General features: G+C 37.0%; 1 protein-coding gene across 1 annotated transcript in view; it reads left to right on the forward strand.

Moving 5' to 3' along the window:
- PREX2 (phosphatidylinositol-3,4,5-trisphosphate dependent Rac exchange factor 2) overlaps positions 1–20309 on the forward strand; it is a 181813-nt gene that overhangs the window by 74887 nt on the left and 86617 nt on the right. Inside the window, exons 9-18 of the mRNA XM_026842859.1 lie at positions 3899–4048; positions 7485–7629; positions 9270–9370; positions 14256–14359; positions 15684–15733; positions 16295–16370; positions 17112–17184; positions 18326–18468; positions 18622–18714; positions 20012–20160. Coding sequence (XP_026698660.1) covers positions 3899–4048; positions 7485–7629; positions 9270–9370; positions 14256–14359; positions 15684–15733; positions 16295–16370; positions 17112–17184; positions 18326–18468; positions 18622–18714; positions 20012–20160 — 1084 coding nt within the window. The remainder of the gene's footprint in view (positions 1–3898; positions 4049–7484; positions 7630–9269; positions 9371–14255; positions 14360–15683; positions 15734–16294; positions 16371–17111; positions 17185–18325; positions 18469–18621; positions 18715–20011; positions 20161–20309) is intronic.

A 20309-nucleotide genomic window follows, 5' to 3' on the forward strand; every position in this document is an offset into this window, starting at 1 on the left:
CAACCACTTGAGACTTAGGAAGTGCTAGATTTATGGTTGCTTATACTATCTTAGTTCTGTCTCCTGTTTTCTTGAAATGAGGCATGAAATAGAAGAAACACTGCATGATAATAGCAACCTGAGACTGCATAAAAAAGCATACAGAGGAGGAAGGAATTGATATTATGCAGCAATTATTTCCTTGGTATTTCTGAGCATCAGTGCTTGTAAGAACCTAAAGTCTGAGAAGCTTAGAAGTACTTCAGTACAGAGATATCATAGAATACTTCAGGTTGGAAAGGCCCTTAAAGACGATCTAGTTCCAACCCCCCCCTGCCATGGGCAGGGACACCTTCCACTAGACCAGGTTGCCCAAAGCACCATCCAACCTGGCCTTGAACACTTCAGGGAAGGGGCATCTAGACTTTTCTGGGCAACCTGTTCTAGTCTCTCACTGCCCTCACAGTAACGAATTTCTTCCTTATCTCGAATCTAAATCTACCCTCTTTCAGTTTAAAACTGTTACCCCTCATCCTATCACTACACTCGCTGATCAAGAATCTCTCCCCACCTTTCTTGTAGGCCCCCTTTAAGTACTGGAAGGCTGCTATCAGGTCTCTCTGGAGCCTTCTCTTCTCCAAACTGAACAACCCCAACTCACTCAGCCTGTCCTCATAAGGGAGGTGCTCCAGCACCCTGATGAGCTCATGGCCTCTTCTGGACTCACTCCAACAGGTCCATGTTCTTCTTCTGTTGGGGGCCTCAGGGCTGGACACAGCACTGCAGGTGGGGTCTCATGAGAGTGGAGTACAGGGGGAGAATCACCTCCCTCGACCTGCTGGCTACACCCTTCTTGATTCAGGCCAGGATATGGTTGACTTTCTGGGCTGCGAGTGCACATTGGTGGCTCATAGTCAGTTTCCCATCCACTGATATCCCCAAGTCCTTCTCCTCAGGGCTGCTCTCAGTCCACTCATCACCCAGCCTGTATTTGTGCTTGGGATTGCCTCAACAATCTCTGTTTGCACAACTGACAGTTTCTCAACAATTTCTGTTCTGTTTTTTTTTAAGGGGAAGAAAAAAATTCTATTGTATATGACTGTTACAAATTGCTTCTTATGCATCTTTCAAAGGTTTGAGTCTTGAGTTTTGAACAATACATTACAGTTCAAATTACAAGCTTTAATGTATTACCAAGTATCATTAGAAGATGATGTCATCTTTCATCACCTTTTTTTTGAATTTGGAAGCTTAATGATTCATTACACATGCTTGTTCAGATTTTACACGGAGCAGCTTGAAGTCTCACGTTCTTTTTCCTTCTGTAACCATTATGTCAGGTTTGCAAATCGTATGTTTAGCCTGACTGTCAGGTGTGATTGCCTTGATGTGAAGAGTGTGCATATATCCTGTGCAGCTGGCCAGTCAGGACATGCATACCTCCTGTCTGTCTGTCTGTCACGTCTGCAGCTCTTGACCAGATTTTGTCCAATAACCAGTCCAAAGAGGGTATGAGTTTATATGGTATCACAGCATAATGCTGAAATGCTCTTCAGAAGGCTAAGAGCATGGGTATATTGGGAGAACAAGTTGCCTGTGGGAGACCAGGAGGATTGTAGTCATGGGGAACATGGGGAGCAAAAGAGAAAGCAGGGGTGTTGCAGTTAAAGGCAGAGGTCAGAGTCAAACTGGACATCACAGGAGTGAGTTACTACTGCAAAATTGGGTGATAGCTACCCATTTTCTTCCACCTGAACTCATTGCCATCTGAATATGTTATGCGGTCTTGATACCTAGGTATGTGATCGGGCTTTTCACAGAGTTCAGTGAGTTTGTAGTGGTATGAGATAAATGTGGTCAAAATGCCAGTGCTCTTTGCTCTGTAGTTATAGACCTTCAGATGCATGTTTAAAATGTCATCTCTACATTGAGAGATTCAATTGGCTGGATGAGCCATTTTTCTCTGAACTAGACTACTAAGCTGGCACCAAATTTCTCTCCAGAGTGAATTGGGAGGATCTAAATCCATTTGTGAGTCTGAGACATCATTTTTTAATTTTTTTGGCCACAATTTTAACTGCTACTGTTCACTGCATTAGAGGTCACATTTCCCTATGTAACATGGGTGTTGTGATGATAGATATACAGTCACAAAGACCACATGAAAAATATCACCCTGTAGTTTTATATGTATTAACCTCTAACTTAATAAATAAACAACAAGGCTCAGCTATTGGCGTATTGCAAGGTTTATAAGTATATGCTTGAATAATACAAAGGGACCTTAACCTTCCTTCCTCTGATCTCCAAAGGTCTGCAGTCTGCCAGCTGAGAGCTTCTGTCTGAGGCTTCTTTCTTTTCTCTGACTTTTTGCCTTTTCTGACAGTGCATAGTTGATATGATGGCTAGTTTTCAAGGAACTGTTTTTAAAGGGACAAAGGATATTTTGCACAGGTTATGTGAATAAAAATGTGATAAATAGGTAAGCAGTATAAACATGAAGTTGCAAAAAATAACTTATTTTTTTTCCCTGACATAGACTTGCTTGCAATTTCTTATACACTTTGAGTACTAGAAGGTTTTGTTGGTTTAGAAATTAGGCATCAGTCTCATGATTTTGTACTAGTTCCTGACATTTTCCAGCCCAGTATACAAAGCTTGGCTGCTTTCCATCTAATCAAAATGCAGAGTTATTGAAAGGATACTAACATGTCTTCTGAGATTTATGATAAATCTTAGCAAGCATTTCAGCAAGGGCTTTAGTTTCAGAAAATCCCATCTCATTATACAGAACAGGGCTGAATGATGAAAAAGTATTTATAAAGTAAAAAGTTCCGTAGTTATTACAGTAGTTCAGGGCTGGCCCTAGGACTTTCTTGCCTCTTTATGAAAGTTTGTGGTGAGAAAATGTTGACCTTTGATTTTCTTAATATTTTGTATGTAGTTGTTAGTTTTAGTTTCAATGTGTATTTTATGCAAAAAGTATATTTGGTATCATGAAGCATTTATGCCTCACAAATTTTCCCCCAGGAAATGCATGTAATCCTAGTGAAGGATATTCAAGGGTGTTAGTTTTGGAGAGGAAGTCTGTTTAGCTAATTTCTGAATAAGATTTATGGACTAGCATGTTAAAGTCAATAGACTTTATAGAAGTTATAAAAGAAAGATTAATATGTAGTAAATGGTCTGATTTTTGTAGCATAGTGGTTTATGTGTTAAGAGTCAGTTCAAGATATCTGAGAACATCAGCAATTGTTATCTCTCCCCTGTAATGTGCACACTGAACATAGGGTTGTAAGGAACATATTTCAAAAGTTATACATTTGGTTAATGCATTTTTTTTTTAAAAGCAGAGAAAATCTTGTATTATATTTCAGTATATTTAAACAAGTAATTGTAGATATTTCTTTATTCAGGTAACCAGTGAAGATACGTCAAATATATATTATTTGTGTACTTGTCAAATGGAAATCATATTTTTCCCCCTGTATATTTAGTCCTTTAAAAGTTTAACTGTAAATCATTCAATCAGCACGGCAGCTCTGAGTAACTTAAGGGCAAAACCACAATGCTGTTTTTTCAAGGAATTACTTATTACAGTTTAACATGAACAAAAGTATTCCAAGTAGCATGGTCTGTTTTTTAATAGGACTCTGTCTGTTTTAGTGTCGAGTTAATACCTTCTTCCATATGCTAGGCAATTCACTGTTACATTTTAAAAACGTTATTTACTAAAAGTTAAAAGTACAGATTATTAAATTATAACATAGTTCACAAGTGGCACAGATAACTTTAAATTCATTTTTATTCTTCTGTATTACCTGAGCTTGATGTGTAGTGATAAAGAGTTCTTAATAATTGTAACAACTATTGCTTTTTTAAGAATTGGTGCCCTTTAAACCATTTTATCTATTCCCAGCTGACTATCACAGCAGCGGCCACACCGTTATTAATGGCTGGAAGATCCACAACACAGCAAAGAACAAATGGTTTGTATGCATGGCAAAAACCCCTGAAGAGAAGCAAGAGTGGCTGGAAGCTATTTTGAAAGAGCGAGAGAGAAGAAAAGGTAGGTTAATAAACTTTCTTGTGTTGCTTTGCCAGAAAGCCATACTGTATTTTTATGTTGAGATACAAAGCAAAACCAGCTGCTAGGCAAACTTGTGGTGTCAGGTTCAGCTGAAGGTTTATGAATACCAGCTTAGAAAGAATAAATCAGACTTGTACTGGAAAGAACATAATGGCTTGAATCATGTATGCTGGTAGTGAATGCTGTTTTGGAAATGGGGAGATGATTTAATCTATGCTTTTACAGCTTATTCTCAGCCACTATTAATTGTCATAATTTCATTAAGACCTGTGAATTATTACGTTTTGTGGTATAGGAGGATCTATGCTAAATGCTTTGCGTGATTCGTGTGCACTGCTTCCCTTTTGTGACTGGCCATCTGAATCACTGAAATGATCAGGTTTTCTGTGTTGGATCTTCATGCAGATGATCCAACATGAAATGTCACAGAATATGTCATCCCCTACCCAAGACAGTAAGAAATCACCTTTGGAAAATGACTGTGTTTTTGAATAACTGAATTAAGGTGGAAGAATACTTGGATGAAATATAAACCTGATCTCAAATGTGACCACGAATAACCTCATGTATTCAAGGTGAACCCAGCACAAAGTAGAACCAGGGAAAGATGATGCATTATCATTTTCTGGAGCTAATTTCATTTGCAAGCTAAAATATCCTAATCAGTAATGATGTTTGGAGCCTTGGTATTGAAAGAAAATATGACCTTGTAGTTAGGTCTGCGATTCTTTTCCTGGTCTGTGTAGATTTTCAGTCTCCTGCTGCAGTAGCCTTTGTTTTGTGCCTCCATTGTAAATGGAGACTAACAATACTTTCTTTGGTCTTTTAAAGCTGAATACTAGATGTTTGTAGAACATCTGTCATAGGACCACAGTTTCAGCTAGGGTGCCTCAGCACTGGCTAATTAATAATGCCATCAGGAATTAATAGTAGAAGAGCTAAAAAGGTGCCTTAGAGGTCTAAAAACTCAACATTTTAAAAATACCAAATGATAAAGCAATGTGGTAGAGATGGTGTCAAATACAACAAAAAACGGGTTTGTCTCCTGTATAGGGCCTTGTCTAGAATTGACTGAGATGGTTTTTAACAAATCCCACTTCACTGTTACGTTTTTTGGCTCCCTTAGACTCAATATCTTTAGGTAAGAAATAGAAAGAGTAAATAGGAGTATTTTTTGTTGATGTATTAATACTATTTCAGACTACTATTCAGCAGCTGATAGTAGAGGTGAGTTTGAGCTAAACTTTGCCAAGTGTGGGGTCTGAGGTAACCATCCCAAACTCAAGCCGTGCCTTAGGATTTTATCATTATCAGCTCCTGGTGTTCTCAGTGGGTTTGCCACCAATGAGACAACTGTGAAAGAAAGAGGAGAGGCCTTGGTACACACTTAGACTCAGTTTGCAACCCAGAATCTTTAACAATATTTCTTTAATATCTCTGTAACTCTATCAACTTATAAATTTATCCATCTCCTCCAATGGAGTGATTTTTTTCAACATATCTGTATAAACACCTCTTGCAAAGCAGGGTGCATCAACTTAATTGCAGTCGTTGCCAAATGGCTTGAGAAGCAAACAGCTATCTTTTAGAATTCAAATACTGTATCTAAATGTAGCTGTAACACTTCCCCATTCTCTGTGAACATAAAATGCTTTAATTATAAGTTTACTTAATAAGACATGGGACATGTTCGTGTATGTATATATATATAGGCAGTTACACTGAAGTCCACGTGACTGCACATGTGAGAACAGTGTTGTACCTCCTTTGCAAGTCTGAGATGAACTAAATCAAGTGAACGCACTTTTCAGATCTCTTGGGCTAGGAGTGAGGCTCACGTGAGTGTCTCCCTCCTGGTTGTGCTGTGGATACCTGTGCATTTCTTCGTAGTGGTGCTGTAGACCTCACATCTCACACAGAATGACAGATTACAGTGGTCTCCAGACTAGATAAATCCGGCATGCGGAACAGGAGTGAGGCACAGAAATCCATCTTGAGTGACATGTAGCTGGGTCTAGCTGGGCTCTTCATGTTAGGAGACTCTGAGATTCAGTGTATTTATAGAAACTCAACCCATACCTTCATCTGGAATCCATATAGCAGAAGCTGAGCAAAAGGGAGGGAATGGCCTGGATGAAGTACTTTAGTAGTTTTAATTGAATTATCATCTAGGACCACTTTATATATTGTATTTTCTTGATAGGAGAAATCAAGCTGAATTGGAAACTTTTTACTGGGAAGTCTTTTTGTCAGTTTGGGGGCTTTCCTGTAACCATCTGAGGCATTCAGCATTTTAGAGATTTGTTTAAACGTGATCATCTTTAAGGCTAATGATGCTGTGATGACCTAATTCAAACATTCAATACAAATAAAAGCATCAATGTCCTATAAGCTTTAAAGTAGTATATTGGTTAAGTTTTCTTTTCCTGGGAATACATCATCTTTGTTTGTGTGGCATCATCACTATCTGGTTCATGGATAATGAAAGTCACTCCTGTATCTGTGTCAGTACCACTGTTAACTTTTTCTTGTGACAGGTACATTTTTTTCTGGCTATATTTTCAGAATTAAAGAAGTGGCAGACTGTTACTCAGATTGAATATGTACAGTTACAGTTTTGAAAATGTGAACAGAAACTGAGAACATGTACAGAAGACATTACAGAAATTTGTCATTTTGTCCAGAATTATAATTGTTTACTAAGAAAGTGCATGGCCTTGAAGGTCTGTGGTATTCCTTGGAAGCACGAGCTTCTGTGAGTGGCCAGTAGGATGCATAATGCAACACAAACTGTTTTTGATCATCTGTTAATCAGAAAACATAATGATTTTCTCAAGAAGAGAAGCAGAAAAAGTAAACCAGTAAGAAATATTGAAATAAAAGCCTTGAGAGTTTTCTGTTGTTAAAAAAATTATGAAGCAAATAAGTCAAGTTGTATATATGCTTTTGGGGAAAAGGGGTGAATTAATCTTATGTGAAACTAGCAAATTTACAACAGATAACTAGTTACTATTAATTGCAAATTTGAAAATGTTTCTTTTAAGTCAAAATATTTTTATTATCACAAATGGGCAAAACCAAAGTACTTTTCTTTTAAACTTGTGGAGACATGACTACTCCTTTTCAAATGTTCATATACTGAAGTCTGAAAATCGCAGTGTTAGCATTTATTACTACAATATCAATGGTGGTGTCAGTATAGTAACAGTTTAACTCCACTATGAGTAACTTAAAACATAATCAAATTCTGTCTTTATGAAGATCACATTACATCGTTTAATGTGATTGTGAGGAAAAATAATGCAAAAAAGATCACTTTTTTTCATGTAAAATACTGGTGTTTCTTCTTTTTTTGTGAAGATACTGAAATATAATGTCAATATCACTTCATAAAATCTTAATGCATTTTTGGCAGGTTTAAAATTGGGCATGGAACAGGACACTTGGGTGATGATCTCTGAGCAAGGAGAAAGACTGTACAAAATGATGTGCAAACAGGGGAATCTCATCAAAGACAGGAAGAGGAAATTAACCACTTTCCCCAAATGCTTTCTTGGAAGGTATTATATGTATTTTTTAACATGGATTTTAACCAGCTAAAACCACATTTTAAGTCTTTAGGATTCCGCGAAAACCACGTTTCATTTGTAATGTCTGTTAGGCCTATTTGTCTTGCAGAATTAGCCAAAATGTAAGTTGGTGTGCCTGAAATTCATGGATGTGTACTTGTAATCCAAAGTAGCTTTATTAAAGGGACAAGGCTGCAAAGACATGTTGAAAATATGAAAATGTATCAAATAAAATATTTTCTTTAAAGAAGTAATTCCCAATTTGTTTAATGCCTTTTGTCTCTGAAACACCTAGTTTAGAGTGTCAAATTTGCTTTATTCACTTAAAAAAACCTTCTGTCTCTAAAACTATTTCTGTCCTCCTCTTGACTGAATGTCAGGGACAGAATTACTAAATTCCTAAATACTTTTAAAAGTATTTAATTTAGTATTTAAATAAAAATTTTACTAAATTAAATACTTTTAAAATGATTTAATTTAGTAATTAAAAAATACTAAATACTAAATTACCAAACTAAAGTTTCCATGTTTAAAAATTTACCCATATGATCAGGAGGACTTTTAAATACCATATTATACCTATGGCTTAAGAAGGCTGAATGCAAGAGAAAGAGAAAGCAATAGATACCCTAAAAATCTGTATATGGAAAAAAAAATAGTTTGGGGGGGTGGAGGGGTTAGTATTTACTTCATTTGACCTTAAGACAGTTAAGTATGGAAGGTATTTTTATAAAGTACAGTGACTGTTTTACACAAACATATTGTAGTGAAGATACTCACCAATGAGTTCAAAAGTGGAAATGAAACATGGAAGATTTTCATGTGCGGTTAGAAGTCACATAGCTGATGAGAATTGAAACCAGGATTAAGATTAATGACTGAGTTGTGGTTGAATCATGTTTCCTCAGTGAAGTTGTTGGAAGCAGGTAAAGAATACACTCATGGTAAGGAGCCAACATTTAAACCTACCACCAAATGGCTGCTTTTCTATGCTGTCTTTGAAGTGGACCTCTGAAAGCTAAAACCCATGAACATGGATGTTGCACTACCTCACTACACTGTTCTTTTGATTTGTAACACACAAGCAAATATCTTATGTGCTATAAATTCAATGTCTCCGAACTGCATCAGGTTTATTGTGATACAAACAAGGCATTTCCTGCACATACAGTATATATTTTGTGTATATGCTCAGGATGTCAGTGTGTCTGAGACACCTTGGAAGTAACAGGCCTACTGTTCTATCATACCATGATTGTGTTCCTCCTTCATGGCATATTTGCCCTAGACGGTGCCATAGGTGTGTCTGGGATTGCCTTATATTTGACAGTCTGGTCAAATGTAGCTATGCTAGTTTAGAAAATCTCAGAAAATGTGGAAAGTCTTTATCATATGCAAAGTAAACTTTAGGCAGGTAAAACTTCTCAGCAGAAAAGACATCTCAAGGGAAATCATACGTATTTATGTAGAAATAATAAAAAAAGTTGAAATGAGTGATACGACATTCTGAAGATCATTAGGCTTAAGAATCACTTAATAGGTTGGTAAGAAGCACTAGTAACAGAGGGAATTGTAGTAGATCTGTTAGTATGACATTTAAAGTTTGGGTTTTGTATCTGTTTTTATTTCAGTGAGTTTGTGTCCTGGTTGTTGGAAATTGGAGAGATACACAAATCTGAAGAAGGTGTTCATCTTGGCCAAGCTTTATTAGAGAATGGCATTATCCATCATGGTAAATATAATTAGTTTTAACTTACTTGTTTTCAAGGTAATTGTTGTAATTATAGTGGACTTAATTTTATTTGACAAAAAGATGGTCTTGTTAACACAAGACAGCTTGTTGAATCTGCATTACATCCTTGCAGGGACCACATGGAGCAGATTTACTGGGAGGGGCTCCATTGATTTAATCAAATTACATCTATGCTGTTGGGATCATGACGCTGCTAACTGGGACCTAGAGAAACATTGCTATTCTCTTGTAAGCAAAAATAAATTCTGGAGGAACAGAGAACATAAGTCTGCTTTTAAGGATTTAAACCTTTTATTAAGGCCAGGCTTTTTAGAGATGCACATTCAACTAACAGTTGTAGAAAAGAGGGAATCACAGTTGGCTGTTGTTAAATGTACCTGCTCATTGTTAGGTATTACAAGTGGAGCTGGTGGAATCCAACCTAGAACTCAGCAGTTCAATCTTTTGAATTTTAAGGCCTTATTTTCACTACATTGTATAGTACTAAATGTGATATTTTTATGCTGTAACTTCCAATCAGTTAGTTACCTGTGGTTAGCTCATTCTGGAGAGAACTATCACTGAAGTGGTTCAGTTATTAAGCCAATAAGAAGGTTTGCTTTCTGGAGGTAATTTGCATTGGCAACACTTTTCTCTTACCAGAGCAGGTCCTCATCTCTGTCCCTTTTACAAGATACAGTTCAACAGGACCATATAAGCAAACTGGACAGACTTATGCTTTTGAAGGCATGGTTGGCTTATGATAGGTACAGTCACTTCAAAAAATCCCATAATAGTGTAACAGTTGTGAAGTTAGCTACAGTTGCAGTATAGATCCAGGGTGTAAATTTAGATGGAATCATTGATAATATACATTTTAATACTTCTATACTTCAGCCAGCAATTAATTTAATACATACTTTTTGAGTACTTTGCCATGATGTTTTCAGTGTCCTTGACTGGAAAGAAAGCGGTAGTAACGGAGTGCCACTTAGCTGTGTATATTTTGAACACAGTCAGAGTAGGAGGAAAAATATTATTCATCAGTAGTCATGTAGTCTTTAATTCTTTAATGTCAGTCTATGTGATTTTCCTCCACCATCATTCAAATGTCGGATGCTATTATGTTTACTACACACAGAGAATTGTTTTCAATGGAATAATTCTGTTGCCAAAGAGTCTTCTCCTGATCTTGTAATTTATATCCAAAATATACTCGTAGACTTTCTCGATACAGAGTTAAATGAATATTGTGTAATTTCATGAGATAAAAGGGTAATTATATTAGAGCATAGAAATGTGAGCCAGACATGCTACTTTGAATAGTGGATCCAGCTGTGGTTCAGTGAAAATAGAATTCTTAAAATAAAGTTGAATGAACCATCTGTTTTCTCAGAGGGAGCAAGGGAGAAAGTTTCGTTGTTATTCACATTGCAAATGTCGTAGAGGGCTTTGTTAGACTTTGTATATTCACTATGCTGGCCATTATTTTCACTGTGCTGGGCTTCATTCTGGCAATGTCAGACCCATGTTGTGATGGGCATTGTTTTACTTCCTGGTGTGTGAACTCTTGCAAGGAGAAAAGTTATGTGTTTTGCTTGTTTTTATTTTTTTTTTCCTCCAGTTTTGCAAAAGAGAAATATCTGTTTGTATGTTGCTTTTTAAAATCTACCTAGTGGCATTCTCTAATATTTGAAATTACTTATATCAGCCAGTTAGGCTGAGATAATTTGTCCAGTCACTCACTACTGCTGATTAGGGGTGGAGGCTTCCTCTCAAGGCAGTAAGGAGTTTTGTGGTTACAAAAATAATCTGAATATCAGATAGTCTTAAAATTACTAGGCGTTTAGGTGGCTGTGCAGTTTACTGGACTGGTGTACTGATCTGAGTCAAAACTACCCTGACAAAAAACAAAAGAAGACACCAGTTTAAACCTGGATCAGTTCCCTTTTCTTAGTGTGTGCCATATAAATATCTATCTCCACACAAAATATAGGAATATTGCTGTGAATGACACACAAAACAACTTGATGCTCTGTAGTTATGCAAAGCTCTTGACACTGTCCCGCATGACATCCTTGCCTCTAAATTGGGTAGACATGGATTTGATGGATGGACCACTAGGTGGATAAGGAATTATCTGGATCGTTGCACTCAGAGTGTTGCTGTCAACGGCTCAATGTCCAAGTGAAGAGCGGTGATGAGCTGCTTTCCTCAGAGGCTGGTGTTGGGGCCAGCAATTAACATCTTTGTTGGTGACATGGATTGAGTGTACCCTTAGAAAGTTTGTCGATGACACCAAGCTGTGTGGTGAGTTTGACATGCTGGAGGGAAGGGATGCCATCTGAGGGTCCTTGACAGGCTTAAGAGGTGTGTCTGTGTGAATCTCGTGAAATTCAACAAGGCCAAGTGCAAGGTCCTGCACATGGGTCAGGGCAACCCCATGCACAGATACAGGCTGGGTGATGAATGGATTGAGAGCAGCCCTGAGGAGAAGGACTTGGGAGTAGTAATGCATAGAAAACTGACTATGCGCTAGCAATGTGCGCTTGCAATGTGCGGTTGCAGCCCAGAAAGCCAACCATATCCTGGGCTGAATCAAGACAAGTGTGGCCAGCAGGTTGAGGGAGGTGATTCTCCCCCTCTGCTCCACTCTTGTGAGACCCCACCTGCAGTTCTGTGTCCAGCTCTGGAGCCCCCAGTATAAGAAGGACATGGACCTGCTCAAGGGGTTCTAGAGGCCAGGAAGATGATCAGGGGGCTAGAGCACCTCCCTTATGAGGACAGGCTGAGAGACTTGGGGTTGTTCAGTTTGGAGAAGAGAAGGCTCCAGGGAGACCTTAGAGCAGCCTTCCAGTGCTTAAAGGGGCCCACAGGAAAGGTGGGGAGACAGTGAGTGTAGTGATAGGTTGAGGGGTGGTAACAGTTTTAAACTGAAAGAGGGTAGATTTAGATTCGAGATAAGGAAGAAATTCTTTACTGTAAGGGCAGTGAGACACTGGAACAAGTTGCCTAGAGAAGCTGTGGATGCCCTCTCCTCGGAGGTGTTCCAAGACCAGGCTGGATGGGGCTTTGAGCAGCCTGGTCTAGTGGAAGGTGTCCCTGCCCATGGTGGGGGGGTGAAACTAGATCGTTTTTAAGGTCCCTTCCAACCCAAACCATTCTGTGATTCTGTTTCTATGATTTTAGTGGCATTGCAGCATTTTATCAGCTTTAAGTTTTTGAAACGCAGGATGTGCCAGCTCTATGAACCTGCTCCCTTAGTTTCTTGTGCGCTGTGTGTAAATAGGGACTGCAAAGACAGAGCAGTGCTTGTGTTCCTTGGAGAGCATAGCCTTCTCTGTTTGTCATGGGCATGCAAGAAAGAAAGGTGCTTCATAGTTCTGGTTCTGTCCCAGTACATCTCTGTAACTGTGAGGAGTAATTTGGCCTCAGGCAATACTGTCCTGGTGTTGGTTTATTATCTGTAGTTCCTGGTTTTAAAAAAATCTTAATACTGTATGTTAATCTAGTGGAATATATTTTTTTCTTCAACAGTAGGGTTTTGTTTTTTTTTTTCAATTACAGAAGTAGAAAATACCTATTTTCTGAGTTAAATGGACACAGTCCAGTAAAATTCATGTAGATACTTATACTAGGCATTTTATTGGAAAATTTTGTAGTCTGTATCTGGTGTATTGAGAAGCAATGATACATAAAAAGAGCTTAAGGGTTATTTTGGATAATCACCTTAGCATGAACCGTCAGTTCAAGGCAGTTTGGAGTAGTGTCATGGGCTTTACTATTAGTAGATATATCAAATACAGGTGGAGTAGTTATATTGTTCTTGCATATGACATTGGTGAAGCCACTTAATATACTAAGTCCAGTTTTCATGTCTGTATATCTGATGATGTGTGAAGATACTAAAGAGCTTGAAGGGGCATGAGAAACAATGTAGACAGAAGGCACCTTACTATACAAGGTTTATTATGTCTAACTAGATTTTTTGAAGAGAATAATGTATGATAGTTTAATTACTTGCTATAGGAAGGCACACATAGAAGAATTACCTAGCACAGGCCTGTTACTCTGATTAACGAAGACATTGCAGTACCCTCTTTTATCAGTTGGTGACATGCAAATATAGTTTCAAAATTGAAGCTTATATCTACAAGTGAAACAGTAGTTAATAGAAGACAGTTATGCTAGGATGATGCTAGTGACTAGTGCTGTCCTCAGCCATCAAATTAATCAGCTGATTTTCAGAAAGACTTGCTGTAGTACCATTTCCAGGAGAAGTTTTCTTTCATATGATATGACTATTTTGACAAAACACTTGAAGTTGTGAGGTGTGTTGTTGGAATCTTGTGAAACTCTGGAAATCCACCCATTAAAATACTTGTTCATGGGTCTTTGGGGAAATGGAATATCCACACCTTCATAATGATTGCTGGTCTCTCGCACTTCAGACCTTCAGCTGGCTATGTATAGAGGAAAACATTCTCTCTCCCTTTCCTTCCCATGCAAGACTGGTCAGATTTGTTGTGGAGGGTTTCATAACTTTACTGACTTGTTTGAGACTGGCCTCAGCAAGAATTAGAAGTGGAACAATAATATGAATAGTTGCAAGAGAAGCTATTTGGTTGATAAGCTTTGCAAAAGTGCTGAAGACTAGAAAGATTTGAGTGCCTATTTTTCCAGGCTGTTCCCTGCCTGTTTGTCTTTCTTATTCTTTTCTCTGAGATTTGTAGTTGTTTGGCTTCTTGTGGACTACTTAAACATTGCGAAAAATATTGTCACCAGTGACATAAAGGAACTTAGATGAAATGATGCTGGCCCTCTTTTCTCCTGTTGATTTCTTCAGAAAGTCACCTAGCAATACATGATTTCTTTTTCATTTTAGTTACAGATAAGCACCAATTCAAACCCGAACACATGCTGTACAGATTCCGATATGATGATGGAACATACTACCCCAGAAATGAGATGCAGGATGTGATCTCTAAGGTACAGAATAGAATAGCTGGTATTATTAGGAAGAACACATCAGAAGCGGAGGTTCTGCGTGAAAAAGAATGTAAAATATTATGCTAGGATAATCAACATTCCCTTATATTTGCCTGTCTTTATAGTCACATGAATCGAATTCAGTTTCCATTTGTAAGGGAAGATGTTAGCTTGTTATACATTTTAAATACAAAATCAAAGTTTGTTATTTTTTAGTTATTTTTGTTATTTAATGGTTTTATTTCCAGTTTGCACTGCCTGTGTTTCTCGGTGATTCTGAAGCTGGTGTTTCAGTCTGTTGTATTTTTCAGTTCGTCCATTTTAATAGATATGAAGCTATACATAGATAATAGGTTTTAATTTTCTCTTAAAACTGAGTGTCTTTTATCAATGCCTTAACAAGGCAGTAAATCTGCAGTCACTTAGATGTTTAAACTCAAGATAGGTAGTGCTATCCATCTACACTAATGAGCATAACAAAACGGTTGAATGAAGTTGCTTTTAAACTCAGTAATATTCAAATTTTTCATGATTTTGAGATGGTAGAAATGTCAGCATTTGGGTATTACATTGCAGTGTCATTCACTTTTCTGCTGGCATTTTTTAACGTAAAGTATATCTAGAAGAATCTTCAGTACTGAACTACCAGGCACAGCAAAGTAGGATGGAATCTAATTTGACAATAACGTTTAATTGTTATACATGGTTCTTGCATGTTATAAATGTAATTGGTTTTTGATAGTCTTCTAAGGAATACTAATGTGATTTCTCTTTTAAAATAAAATTTTCTGATGGTAGTTTTTTTAAACTTCTCCAAATGTTTTATTTTTTGTTTTTAGTTGAAAAGATTTCCAATCTTTGAATTTTTTAAGACTTTTTTATAAAGTTTATTGGTTAGTTATAATTTCAATTTGTAAGTAAAGTATTGATGCATATAATGGAATGCAGTGGTTTTTACTTTAATTGCTCACTTTATGCATAGAATAGCAACCAGTGACTGGGAAAAACCTAATGCACAGAAACATTGCTTTATCTTTCAGGTTTTGTGTACTTTTCTTTCAAAGTACTATACCTTCAGAATTTTTGTTATGCTACCTTAGAGCTAATCCTTTTTGCATGCATCCAGTGAAGCTAGATTCTCATAATTTATTCATCAATACTGTTCTCTGGAAATAATGTTTCGGCATGTGAAAATACACAGAAATTTGTTTAGACTTTTTTACTATCTAGATGAAGTGCATTTAGAACATACAAGCTTCTTTACTGTCCGTTCCTCTTACGGTGTCAACATGTGGGTAACTAACCTCATCTTTCTCTTTAATAGGGTGTACGACTATACTGTCGCCTTCACAGTCTGTTTACCCCAGTAATTAGGTGAGTCCAATTGGGAAATCCTTAGAGAGTCATTTAAAAGAAGTATATAATCTGAAGATACTGTGGTTGAATGTAGGACTCTAACCCATCCTTTCTAGATTGGTCTCTTGGGAGTAATTAAACAAGATTAAAGGGCTATCAAGACAAAAAGCATAACTGAATCAGTACATGACTGCAAACTCCCTTCAATATGACCTTTTTTTACAGACTTTTAGAGCCTTCTAGGTCCTGATAGATACGCTTATATGCTCACCGTGTATGTTAATACACTCCTTTACTAACACTCCATTACCTCATTTGGAGAGTCCCGGCTGTAACAAAACAGCTGCCTTTATACTCCAGTGACATTATTGCCCAAGTAAGATATGGTCAGCCTCCTCCTTTATATCTACACTGAAAAGGTTGACTTGCCTTTTTACTCCAGAGGTAACTTCTAAACCATTACAAAACGCTCAGTTCATGCTTGTACTAACTTGCTTGTAAAATACGAGGTTTTTTTCTGTTGGACTTTTTTGAGTTTTTGTTTTATTTTTAAAAATTGTCTTGTTTTCTTTTGTACAGAGATAAAGATTATCACTTGAGAACCTACAAATCTGTGGTCATGGCTAACAAACTCATAGACTGGTTGATTGCACAGGCAAGTATACACTTTTGGATTTATGTATGTTATGCATTTAAATTCTAATGTGAAAGGTACTGATGTATTAAGCAGAATAACATGCAAACACTTTGTGTAAGGGTTATTAGAACGGCTTGTGTAAGTGTAATCCTCTTAAACTGGTAAAGTAACAGAAATCAGCCATCAGCAGCCATGCTGTTCATCCCTTTTGTGCTTATCTTCTTTATTGGCAATTGAACTTTAAATGTTTTAATGAGACTTAGCTTTGTGATTCAGCATGTAACATTGTTCATGGCTTAAAATGAAATGGATAGGCTCTGAAAAACTCTAGATTAGTAACTACATGGATAAAAGTCACTACCAATTTGCTGTCATCAGTCCTGTTTTATTTTGAACTAGGAACAAGAACAGGGTATCCTGGTCTCTCAGTCAACATGCATCAGTTTTATAAAATAAAAGTTAAAAACTTCAGCACTTTTAGACTCTATTATGTTAAATTTTTATGGAGAATGAAGTGTTACTGAAATGTTTACCTATTTGTAACTATAAAGAGGTACAAAGGTGCCTTCCAACCCAAGCGATTCTATGATAAACATGGCTATACTGTTTTATATGTATGCTATAAATGTATACATAAAGGTGGCGGTGGTAAATATAATCTACAACTGTTACCATCCCTGTGATGTTACACCATTGTGCGTAGAATCCATTTTGCTGCTATATGAAAATACATTAAAAAAATATGCTATGGTTTAACAGGGGGATTGCCGGACAAGGGAGGAAGCTATGATATTCGGTGTAGCTCTTTGTGATAATGGGTTTATGCACCATGGTAAGTAAATACATTCTGTACAAGCTATTCTTACCTTTTGTTTAATTCTATTTACATAACTGGAAGGAAATGCAGGGGCTGGTAAAGATATTACAGAAGGGATAGGAATTTGTTTTACTGTATTGCTGAAGAGATGTATGCCACAATTTTCAAGAAAAAAAATAGCTATTGTATACCCCGAAAATTATTTTCAGGCAGTTTTGTAGCATGTACTGAGGAATTCATCCTCTAAAGGATTTACAGGAGGAAGTTTTATTCGCCACTTCAAAAGAAAATTCTTAAGCAGATAATACATGTTTGCACAGATGAGACAATAAAAATTTAGGAAGTATGTAGGAAAGAAAGGAGACAGTTTGGGGGAATGAATATGGAGGACCATGACTTTAAAGAAGTGAAGTTGTAACAATAGGAGAAAGTGGACTGTAGAAAAATGAGAAAATCATAAGGTCATCAGCAGACAGAGAAGGAGAAGAGAGCAGAGATATGTGCAGTACCAAAAACGAGGTGAACAAGGTCGCATTTCATACCATCAGAAGAAAGATTTTAGCGAAAGGATTGAAACCGTAGGTCATTTACTGAAATGAAGAGAGGAAGAAGTTTTTTATCATCAGCTTGTTTAGAGGAGGGAGAATTAAATTCCTCCCTGGCACTACTCGTTCTTTTCCTTTGACTTTTAAACAAGCATCTGTCTACTGTTTTAGTTGCTTCCACATCCCCACCAAACCCATTTCTAACACTGAACCTGGCATGCTTCCCTACCTGGGGAGTGTCAGAACTTGATGAGCATGTCCAGCGGCTGTCCAGCAGAACTTTCCAAAATCATGTTTTTAAATCCCCTTCATAAACCCCCCCCATGCTTGACGTTTTCACTAAAATCATTTCAGGCTAATGTGTCTTCCTCAGCTTTGTGGAATCCAGATGCTCTAGGTGAAAATGAACTTGCTGATACCTGCCTGTAATGGATCCAAATAAAAATAATTGTTTGTGTTAAAAGTTAAGATTTCCCAAGATTCACACACAAAAAGGTTGCTAGCAATTAATATGTGTGTGCATGCTCAGCATCTTATGATTCATGAAAGACATGGTATTCAGAAGTTCAAAAGAATAAAAAGATTAATATATGTGGTTTTGTATCATGCAGTGTTAGAGAAAAGCGAATTTAAAGATGAACCGCTGCTGTTCCGTTTTTATGCGGATGAAGAAATGGAAGGGTCAAATATGAAGCACAGACTCATGAAACATGATCTGAAAGTGGTGGAAAATGTCATAGCCAAGTCATTACTGGTGAGTGAAACCCAGTGATTGTATGCTTTGATGAGTAGAAAAATTGGTTGTAGCAACAATAAATTAGCACTGTGTAATGTTGTTTAATGGAGATATACTTTATCTCTCTTTAATGCCTTTCTGAACAATATTTTGAACAATTTTATCTTTCAGATTAAATCTAATGAAGGCACCTATGGTTTTGGTTTAGAAGATAAAAATAAGGTGCCAATTATTAAAGTGGTGGAGAAAGGATCAAATGCGGAGGTATCGAGTTTTACAAATTATCTTCCCTGGTTTATTAATTTGATGCATATGTTTTGTACGTCAGTTAGGAAAATCTGTAGTAGTAGAAGTTAACAATGACAACTTTCCAAGAAAGCTGTGGTTATGAATCTTTTTTTTTTTCCCTTTTTCTTTGGTTTTGTTTGTTTGTTTAAATTGCTCTGTACCATTATCAACACTAATTTTCTGCTCAGGTAGATTTTCATATTGAGTGATATAAAAGTTATAATTTTATTTTTATACATTTTATAATATTCCAGTGATGACATCAATCATGAGTGGAATAAACATTTTTGGTAGAATATGAAACGAGTGTAAAGCTAGTCTGTGAGTTGCACATGATATATTTCATAATAAAGGATATATCAAGCTTTGGTTAAAGTCTAGAATTTGAGAATCTGAATGAGTAAATGACAGCCTTTCTGTTTGTTAGTATTGCTTTAGATGCTTTTTGGGTAAATTCATATTCTGCTGAACTGTATGGGAGTCTCTATACATGTAAAGATAAAAAGTCTCTTCCATGAGAAAAAAAAAAATTAGACCTGGATTTCAAGCCTTTCTAAATCTCATGGTGGAATAGAAATTCAAGATATTAGAACGTAAGAAATAATTAAGAAATTGTAAATCAATAATATAATACAGCCATGGAGCTATATCCAGGGTGATATCTAGCAGTCAGGTTCTGTCATGATCTTGGTGCTACCAGGCTTAGCTTGTGCCCCGAGCCTCTCTGGGTACTCCTGCCATCCAACTGGCTACGGTTCCTTTCTTGTTAGACCAGAGTTTAAAAACTATACAATTTGGCTTGCCATACCTTTGGCTCAAAGGCCATGAAACATTTAAGGACACTGTTTTGTTTTGATCTTAATAAATATTTACTTACTAAAACATTAATCAGCTCTTTCCTTATGAAAAGAAGCTTTAGTTCCTTTGGAGAATGATGGATGGACAAATTAAGTAACGTCATAAAAGAAATAAACTGACTCAGTGAAATTATTACAGATATTAAATGATATTGTAATACTGTCATAAAATCTTGATTAAGACTAGGTCTTGTATTTAGGTCTCTTCAGAATGAGTGTTTACTGTCCCTTCATGTGAATTTTACCAGTTCTAGAAGCATTTTGTGGTGTCTTTTGTGAGTGTATGTGAAGAAGGCATAAAGAATGTAAACGAAATGTGTGTGTCATTATTCCTATTGGGGTTGCATACCAGCAGAAGAAAACAGAGTGTAGGTGGTGACAAGGCAAACATATACACAACTGTTATTGTTTTCTAGATGGCAGGCTTGGAAGTTGGGAAAAAGATCTTTGCCATTAACGGTGACCTGGTTTTTCTGCGACCCTTCAGTGAAGTGGATTGCTTCCTGAAAGCATGTTTAAACAGCAGAAAGCCCCTGCGGGTTCTTGTGAGCACTAAACCACGGGAGTAAGTTGTCATTCCTTTAGGGGATTTTTTATAAACTGCAGATGGAGTGATTTGTAAAAGACCAGTGGAACTTCAGACAGCATTACTCTAAAGAACTGTGACATAAAGATGCCAGTCTATACTGATACTCAACACCCCCCCCCCACCCC

This window comes from Athene cunicularia (assembly GCF_003259725.1).
Source record: "Athene cunicularia isolate RWA chromosome 2 unlocalized genomic scaffold, athCun1 chr2_part1, whole genome shotgun sequence".
In the NCBI taxonomy this organism is placed as follows: Eukaryota; Metazoa; Chordata; class Aves; order Strigiformes; family Strigidae; genus Athene; species Athene cunicularia.